General features: G+C 41.9%; 2 protein-coding genes across 2 annotated transcripts in view; both read right to left on the bottom strand.

Moving 5' to 3' along the window:
- The window catches only part of RIC8B (RIC8 guanine nucleotide exchange factor B), a 35276-nt gene extending 34568 nt beyond the window's left edge, over positions 1-708 (bottom strand). Inside the window, exon 1 of the mRNA XM_010005853.1 lies at positions 451-708. Coding sequence (XP_010004155.1) covers positions 451-708 — 258 coding nt within the window. The remainder of the gene's footprint in view (positions 1-450) is intronic.
- Positions 709-5985: 5277 nt separating this feature from the next.
- Positions 5986-9954, bottom strand: part of RFX4 (regulatory factor X, 4 (influences HLA class II expression)) — a 103178-nt gene continuing 99209 nt past the window's right edge. Inside the window, exon 18 of the mRNA XM_010005854.1 lies at positions 5986-6411. Within this exon, the coding sequence (XP_010004156.1) occupies positions 6139-6411 (273 nt within the window). The 3' untranslated portion in view covers positions 5986-6138. The remainder of the gene's footprint in view (positions 6412-9954) is intronic.

Here is a 9954-nt window from a genome sequence, read left to right on the forward strand (position 1 = left end):
TTCTTCTGGAGCCCGAGCCCGCAGGGCGGTGAGGACGGGGACTGTCCCCTGGCAGCGCGCGCCTGACGCGCCTGTCGCAGCCGCGGAATCACAGAACCCCAGGGCTTGGAAGGGCCCTGCAAAGATCACCCAGTCCAACCCCCCTGCCAGAGCAGGGCCACCCAGAGCACATCACACAGGAACGTGCCCAGGCGGGTTTGAATGTCTCCATGAAGGAGACTCCGCAGCCTCCCCGGGCAGCCCGTCCCAGGCTCCGTCCCTCTCACAGGAAGGAAGTTCTTCCTGAAGACTTTCCTAATGTCCAACCTAAATGTCCCCTGGCACAACTTGAGGCCGCTCCCTCTTCTCTTAATGCTTGTTCCTTGGGGCAACAACTCACTGTCACGTCCTTCGGGTGGTTGTGAAGAGCAAGAAGGTCTCCCCCCGTCAGGCCCTTTCTGCAGCACAAACAGCACCAGTTCCCTCAGACACTTCATAAGGGCTGTTCTCCAGACCCTTCGCCAGCGTCATTGCCCCTCTCTGGGCTCGCTCCTGCAGCTCGGTGCGGTGCCGGTACCGAGGGAGGGCCCGGAGCTGCGCGCAGCACCCGAGGCCTGGCCTCGCCAGCGCCCAGTTCCGGGGAACAATCGCTCCCCTACACCCGCTGCTCACACCCACCGGCTTCGTTGCCCTTCTTCGGACCCGCTGCCTTTGGACACAAAGCTCCATCACTGAGGGAGGACGTGGCTGCCTTCCCAAAACTGCCCACGTGTGCTTTCGCAGCGGGGCCAATATACTTTTTGGGGGGTGTTGGTGCAGGCCTGAGCCGTCGGGGAGAGGTGGAGGAGCGACGCCGGCGCTGGGTCGCTGCCGCTTTCCGCGGTGGAGCTGGCGGGACGGAGGGTGGGCAGCACCAGTGCAGCCAGGCCGGAGCTGGTGGGGGCAGAGCAGCCGTGAGCCGTGTTTCTAAACCACAGCTGGGAAGATACGTAGTATTTCCATACTCAGAGTGCCCTGTAATCAAAGTTCACCGTCCAGGTAGCGGAAGATGATGTATCTAAGTTAACCAAAAAAAAAAAACCCACAGTGGTAAAGCCTCAGTGAGAGCTGCAGTAGGTCACTTCTTTAAGTACTTATTCTTCCATGGAATCATAGAAAGATTGGTTAGGGTTGGAAGGGACCTTAAAGATCATCCAGATCCAAGCCCCCTCTGCGGGCAGGGACACCTGTCACTAGATCAGGTTACTTAGAGCCCCATCCAACCTGGCCTTGAATAGTGCCAAGGGTGGGGCTTCCATGACCTCCCTGGGCAACCCGTTCAGGAGATGCTCTGTGGTCATTAAGAAAAACTGTTCATCTCATAAATTATCGACTTCGTGGTGGAAAATACCACAGGAGCAGTTTCATCTCCAGGTGGACAGCAGCTCCAACTAACACTGAAAGTGCTATGGCATATTGGTATAGACCTATGTGTGCTCGACCCAGACTGGGATCTGAATTTTCTGGCTGGGGGGGGATTTCTTGCCTCCACAGGTTGAACTGAGATACAAAACTAGAACAACATGGTCACTGGCCTGCAAGGAGAGACAAAATCCAGCGCAAAATACACAACCATTTTTTTCTGAGCCAGGCCCATGTATCTATTAATGCAGGTTTTGAGAAGAACCCAGTAAAAAGAATCCTCTGCTCATTAGATTAACGACACTATAATAAAGCATAAGCCTGCTTAGATTTAGTTCACAGCACAGCAAAAGACTCATTTTGCTTTTATGCTGCCAATTACATTTTTAGTTTAAATTAAAAACAAAAACAAAGCAAAACACACACACAAGACAAAACAAAAACCCCAAAAACCAAGAAAGAAGACCAGAAAACTGTTACTGCCCTTTAAAGGCACATTGTTATTCATCATCAGTGCATTTTAGTTTCCACTTTAGGTAGAATATGAAGGATTAGGATCTCAGTGAAAGAGGGGGACAGAATAAATTGCATCCTCTGCCAAAGAACTGCCAGACCTTTTCAGACGGGTGCATACCATGAGCCCTTCCCGTGTTAGTCAGCTTTATCTAAACCTTCCCAAGCAATGTCTGCCCCTGAATTTCATGGGTTTCAGGGTCAGTCACAACAGAATTGTGGGGCTGGGGAGGTCAGAGGCCATTTTTGTCAAAGGGTAGTGACCTTAGCAGCAAGAGGTAGCCTGACAAAAACAGGATTCATGGCAGTGAATGGAGTTCTCACTGCTCTTCCCCCGCTGAGTCTTTTTTCTACCTGGTAATGAAAAATCTTGAAGAATTGTAATGGATTTTTATGTGTACATACTTATATGTTTCTGTATGTGCATACATTATGTATGCTATGCTATAATGGATATAACAATATATTATATTGCATATATTACATCTGTCTTTCATTACATGTTTTAACCCATGAAAATAATCACACTTTAAATAAAATGTTTAGTAGTTGTGAGAAGAGAGGAGGAAAGCAAAAGAAAGAGAAAGAAAGAAAGAAAGAAAGAAAGAAAGAAAGAAAGAAAGAAAGAAAGAAAGAAAGAAAGAAAGAAAGAAAGAAAGAAAGAAAGAAAGAAAGAAAGAAAGAAAGAAAAGAAGTAGAAAATAATTAGAAAAAGAAAAAATGAAAGTGGAGAAAGATGAAAAGGAAGGAAAAAAAGGGAAGAGAAAATGAAAATTAGATTGAATGTTTTTGCATGTGGTACAAAAGCTCCTTGAGAAAGATTAGTCACATGTTTACTTTAAATACACATAAATACATGGCTAGGCAAGAAACAGCAGTTTCAGTTTCCATGAACAAGGGAAGGGCTTAACTAACAGGCTGCAAGCTCTGACTCAAGAGGTTTGGCAATTTGTACTAGGATGATTTAAGACATTCCTGCCCCTAACTAGCCATTTCTACCCAGAGGTTATCACCATCTCATGAGCTGCTGCACTTCCCAGCCTGGTATATGCCCCTGTGACCTGAAAGCTGTGGCAGTTTATATTAATATGAACTGCAGTGGTCAAGGAGGAGTCTGCTTTTCCCTTGCAGTGCTTCTGATGCAGATGGTGATGGTGACCTCTGTAGAGCTGTGTTCAGTCATCTATATATTGCGCCCCCATGAATGTCCAGTTTAAATTTCAATGCCTTCATCAGGAAGCAGTTCAATGGTAGTTGGCAGCATACCTTCAGTCTCCTGTGGTGTCAACATAAGTTTCTAAATGATTTAAAAAAAAAAAAAACAGCTGTGGAGCTTCTTTTGCAAAAAAAATTTCAAAGCCCTGGCTGACCAATGGTGTTCTGTGGCTCTTTGTTATGAGCAGCTTTGTGGTGCTACTGTTCATCAAAATTCTTTCTCCCAGTACTTTGTGTGTGGCATTGCAGTTCTCCACTCAGAAACTCTTCATTATTTTTGGTGCTGACACTGTCCAATATTCATTTTCCTTCTTGAATAATCTCCCTGGGCTCTTCAAGTCAGGGTAACTGAGTTGTCCCAAAACATGTTGAAGGACATAGCACGTTTGTCTACTAAAATAGTCTCATTTTCTCCACTCTTTCAGTCAATGCAGATCCGACTTTATTTGGTTTAACAAGCTTTTGTAAAAAATGTAGGAAATGCTACTAGCTTCTCTTGAGGAATGTAGGAAATGCTACTAGCTTCTCTTGAGCTTCTCTAGGGGTTCATCCCTTTCCAAATCTTTCCAAAGACTCATCTTTGAATTCCTGGTCAGTTCTGCCTACAATCATGTCACCAACGTGTTTGGTCCTAGAAGGTACCATGGCAGGTCACGGTCAATAGTCCATCAGGTACTGGAGATCAATCAGTGTTCTTGTGAGTGAGTGAATACGGTCACAGGGCTCTTGGCAGATGCAATGCAATGCAGAGATTTGGAGTTCATTGGGGAAGAGAAAGTACATTTTCCTATTCTAGTGACTATTTTGCCCATACTAATTTCCCACAGTCCAGATAAGGCAGGTATTTCTATGCTTATTAATAATCAATAGGCTAGAATCGATGCTTTGGTTTAAAAATCTCCAATACCACAATGCAAAGTAGGACTTTGGCTTCAAAACTCCAGCTGCTAAAGACTGGCCACTAAAAGAAACACATTACTTACTTTTCTCATGTGCAGACAATTTTACCTGGAGGTAACTTGAATAAGAATAAAATAGTTAACCTGAGCCTGATCTCTACTGTCCTTAATAAAAGTGAAAAGTAAATTTTATTGGGTAATAACACCAGCAGACAAGGGTAAAATTTCAGTGGTCTGCGACACCAGCCCAGGAAATAAGGTTTTTATCAGGTACAAAAGGTAGAGATAAACTCCCACCATGCTTCTGAAAAGCCCACCAGGGTCTTGGCTGAACACCTAAGAGCCGGAACACTTGCAGAACCTGTCCTGGAACCTCCTCCTCCTTTAATCCTTGCAGATTTCCAGCTCATTCTTGTCGTTACATTAGACCCCGAAGTCTCATCAGTTTACCCACTAGTTAAACATACAAGGTATGAGAATTCTCCCACTTCATTTACTCAGCTAAGGAAAAATGGCTTTTCCATTTCCAGTATTCCAGTGGCAACACATTTGTTACAAGGTGCTGTAAAGAAGATAGTACATCTTACCTGCCACAGGGTGTGTGCACTGGCTTGTGTGAGCAACAGCAGCTGGACTCACAGCCTTGAGCCCTGAGCACTTTCAGCTGAAAGCACAGGAGTAACACTGAGAGTTGAATGGCTGAGAGTTGTACATGCTCTCAAGTCCTTCTTTGGATCAAAACAGACATTGCCACATTAAGGTTTTTTGAAGGTTTGCTTCTCTGTTTAAGTAAATTTAAATAGTACCTATTTTGTTTCAAGAACTTTATTTGAGCATGAAAATCCCTCATATATCTTGCACAACTGTACAAATAACACTTTTATCCATTTTAGGCAGAAACACGGTTATCATCACACTGGGTGCTATCAAAGGTTTTATTTACAAAAACAATTACTAAAATGCCTGATGTCATATTTCCATTTATTTATTTCTTACCCATAGGGTAATATGTCCACCATAATTGCTTGGTGCATTTTATAATACAGAAGAAAAAGCTATGTTAATAAAATCTAACAAAACCTCACAAATAGCTAGAAATCTGACAGAAAATGTCTAAGAAAAATTCTCCCTGGAATACCATTCATTTTTTGACACATACACAGTACAGAATAAGTTCAAAGGCACAGCTTTGAATTTTCCTTTTGTAGAAGTATATAGAATTATCACCACGTGAAGGAATTGAGAGAACAGTTTCATACCTGTCAATAGGCAATTAAATGAATAATCATGTTTGCATTGTCATTTTCTTTACATAACTGCTTTTTTTGTCATATTTAACATATGTGGCTCTGAATCTGAAATCTTCCCAGTCCCCAAGTCCCTTCTTAACCTTGTCATTACTGACCAGAGAAATTAGATTTTTTGACATTGTGCAAACTTAACACAAATACATATATAACAAGAACAATAGCCAACTTAAGGCAGTGTATAATTCAATGCTACATGTATTTTCTTCTCTTTTGTAAAGATCAAAACTTACTGGATCAACAGAAAGGTGCATCAATATACAAAGTTAAGTGTAAACTGAAACCTACTAAACCACATGTCTTTTAAGGAGCCAGATAGAGGAATTGATATGAACAGGTGATGACTTGGCAGAATGGTTTTAAAGAAATACATTAAGAGCTTAAAAGAAGGACAGATTACAGAGTTTTGTTGAGGGTGAACTTCCTGTCTTTAACTCAAGTTATAAATAGATCCTGTTCCAGTACTTTTTTTTTTTACTTTTTTTTTTTAACGTGTGTGTGTGACACTCATTAATATTTGTCAATAAGAGAGGAGGCAAAAATGGCTCACTCAAACTGACATTGCAAAAGGTTGGCCTATATGCCAGAATTAAAAAAGGCACAGATTGGCCCCAAAAGTGGTCTAGAACAGCACAAAATTATTTTTCAGCTACAAGAACATTCAGTCATGCTGGCCTGCAACCTGCCCACATTATGAACTACATTTATCTGCCCAGGATCTTTTCCATCTTCACCTCCCTTGAAGAACGTCCATGAAAAATCCCACAAAACATGAAGTTTTTATAATTCTTTAAGTATATGGGCTTAGCTGATACCAGTCATTTTCATTTAGCCCAACCTGTGGTGGCCTCCCCATTGATGTAGGCAAAGCCAGGAAAGTGTTGCATGTGCTCATATTCAGAATTTCTGCGGGTAGTCAAAGGGGTGTACATGTCACTAGAGTTTCCATATCTTGTGGAGTGCATGGATGGGCTTGTGTAGCAGGAGTTTGCAGCTGGGACCTCCGGCCAGCGAGGAGTCACGGGTGTGGGATGCAGCCTTGGAGTACTGCTCATCAAACAGGGCTCCATTCTTGATGTTGGGCTGTTGAAAGGGTACTACAATAAAAACAAAGAAAAACAAATTTAGGAATTATCTACCATATACCTGATTTTAAAATAAAGACTGGTGGTTTCACAACTCCCTGTTTAACAAACCAAAATCATATGAGTTAGCAGCCCTCCAACAACTAGGTAATGTACTGAAGGTGGAATATCAGATAACTAGTGCCTGGAGTCAAAGCATTGTCAGGAAAAGTCTTGTAAAACAGTCACTGCATTTAAATACCAAATTAATGTATTGAAGAGCTCAGCACTGGTAGGCGTATCTGTGAGCAGAAAATTAAATTGAATTAGTCTCATCTTTTTCTCACATCTCTTACTTGGAAACTTGGCTAGTCAGTAAAAAACAATATAAAATCTTCCAGCTCCTGCACACTCAACTGAGTTTTAAAAGAGGATAGCAAAAGTGTCTTTATTACTGGAAAGGTGCTTTCCCTTTTAAATGCTCACAAGCCAACCTGCCGGTTTCTGCAGAAAAGTAGTATGGTCAGGCCTCGGAGCAAGCAGCTAATTGGAAAACTTGTAGAAAGAGGAAGGCAGCAGAAGAATCTCTCTATTCTCCAGCTGTTTGCAGTGACAGCTGGAAACTAGAAATGAAAGGAGTTCAACAAATGCCTCCCCCTAAGGAAAAGATGTGACGAGGACAGGATAGGCAGGAAAACAAATAAGAGTTCTTGCCCTCTATAGCCACTGGTTGTCCAGCAACAGAAAGTAAACTGTGTTTATGATTGTTCCCTTTACATGTATTTATCCTATTGTCTGTCTTACAGGAGTGGATGAGCTGTGTGCTGTGCCTAAGAAATGGCTCTCCCTGCCTTGCCCTCCTATCATCCACCTGCATTGCAGAGATGGTTAGGATCCTTGTCCCTCTTGGCCAGCCATGTATCTTCAGACCGTCTACATTCTAGACATTAATCTATTTTCTAAACAAAACAAAACCACCACAAACAAACAAAAACCCCACAATATAAAATGTCAATATCTTGGATTGTTTGGCACTTTGGTATTTCCTTAACCATAAAGCTGTCACCAAAGTCAGACTATCATCTCTTCTGATGCTTACAAACCTCACAAGCTGCACAACAAAACTTTATATGGCCATAGAACCCCTTCCCCATATTTTGGAGGGTTATGGAGAGAAGAGCTGCTGTACTTCTTCCCAGGAGTGAGCTGGCAGTGATTCCCAGTTCTCATTACATTACTTCACTGCTGGATGGGGCTGGGGTTAATCAGTTGCATAAGTGGGTCCCCAAGGCAATTACTGCAATGTCTCCATGAGGAGTTTCTGCTGATTCCCTCCAGACCACAGCCAGGAAGGCAGCCCTGCCCTTGCAAATGTATTTGAACAGTTCACAAGCCTTAGGCAGCTCAAAAGCCACACACTGGCCACTCCTAATTAAAGAGGAGAAAAACACTTTTTTTGACCAACTTACTGTAGTCAGTGATTTAACATATTCCACTGGTCCTGGGGACACGGGCCAGTTAGCAGATAAGAGAGAAGACCTGTGATGCATTATCTAGTCTGTACTTCTCATCACCACAGAGACTGTGGATTTACTTGTGCCATTAGCTGCTGAAATGGGCTGCTAAATGGCAGCACCATACTGGAACATCAACACTTCAACTGGTACTGCTAATACAGTGATAAGAATAAGCTGTACTAGCAACACTGGCAAGAAGTCTATACAAAATAATCTAAATTTCCATCTTCACCAGGAGAAAGGCTTTTCAGTAAGAAAATTAAACAGAGATTAGGCACTGACTGCAGAAATCCTTACATTCCTTTGCAGAAGAATCAAGTTTTCAGACTTGACTTTAAAGAAGCTTTTGTTGAAGGTAAGATCTGCTGATGCCCAGCAACAGTGAAACTCAGGCTTTGAAGTTTTAAACAAGGTGATTTTAGTTTAGGATAATGGTTGTTTACTTTAACTCATGAATTAAGGACAGGGCACTCTGTTAAAACAAAACCAACTTGCAAATATTCTAAGTAAATATAAGAAGTTCCAGAAAGTTGAACAAATTCCATTTTTCAGTGTTTGGGAGACTAATAACTTTAGGATGCTGCTTTCCTGGTCTGCCCTGGCAATACCAAAAGTAATTTTCATGCTAGTGTTTGCTGACTACCTCTTCTGAACATCTTCATGAACAAAGCTCTTGCCATAATGAATACAGAGGAAACAAGTTGTCTTGTGATCCACTATAGCTTCAGAGTTCAATTAATCTCACCTAACTTTAGTTACCAGAAAGTCAGGCACCTAGTAAAAGTGAGTTATCCGTGCTCTGTCTACAGGCACTGGAAGAATGTATCAAATCTCAAGATTAGTATTTAAGACAGAAGATGAGCAGTCCTCAGAAGATGGCCCTTTTCTTCCTCCTGCTACATGATGTAATCCATTAGCTATGTTGGCTGAAGTTAAGTAAAAGTAACTTTTCTGTAGCAGTCAAATCCATAAGATATTTTTCCTGGCTGACCTCAAATGTCCCATGAATGATTGTGTACAAAATGCTTTGAGATGGTAGAAGTCAGGAGCAGGCTAGATCATTGGTCAAAAAACACACCACATGAAGAATACCTATTTAACTTTGTTTTCTGTATGCCAACTGTGGGACTGCAAGATGTGGGCCAAACTGGAAACATTCTTATTTGGCTTCAGTAGTGTTTTACTTGATACCAATTATCATGGTCTGTGCCTTTACTACCCGTTGATCTATACCTGAAGTCACAGTAGATTTCTGTATTAAGGAATATGCTTCCAAGATTAATCTAGACTTTTGCCATAATACACTTACAATTATCTGTTGTCTTTTTTCCAATGTGACAATTGATCTACTCTGTTGTTAATTGGAACAGAATCCTTTGCCATCCTGACTCTGTGCCATTTTCTTTTGAGGTTGTGAAACTGGGGTTGCAACTTGTAACAGGAGGATTAATTGCATTCACACCCCTACAAATGTCTAGTTTCCACCCGGATAATTTGCTTCTTGATAATTTGTAGACTGCAAAACTTTCATCTCTGAGCAAGAGAAACAAAATGAAGCCTGGAAATACTGTGGTGGGTCTCCTGATTGTACATGACACTGTGTGGGGAAGCCACGTAATATATTTTAGGTAGTTTGGACACACAAAACCCGTGCTGTTGGGGGAATTAAACCTTGGCTCCCAGAATGAATTTAGAAATGCACTGAAAAAGAAAGATAATCCTCCTCCTATCTGCGGTCAAGAGGCCATGCTAAAGCTTGCTAAGAAGGCAGGGCTAGGGGCTGTGCATGAGAGGACAGGATACAGTGTGCTGCTTTTGCTTTTCACCAAGTGCTCCCAGTGCAGCTGTGTTTATGATTGTGTCATGAATGTAAGAATAATTGCTTGAAAATAACATGGACTCTAAATATCTAGTATTTTACAATAAATTCTGTTATGACTGAATGCAAGACGGAAAGTTCTGTAAGGGCAGGTCAGCTAATCGCAAATGAGTCAGTGTCTTCTTTTTTCCTACAGTGAAGAGACTATTGAAAAGCAATATTTTTTAAGTCCTCATTGTA

Source organism: Chaetura pelagica, unplaced genomic scaffold, assembly GCF_000747805.2.
Source record: "Chaetura pelagica isolate M959 unplaced genomic scaffold, ChaPel_1.0 scaffold79, whole genome shotgun sequence".
Classification (NCBI taxonomy): Eukaryota; Metazoa; Chordata; class Aves; order Apodiformes; family Apodidae; genus Chaetura; species Chaetura pelagica.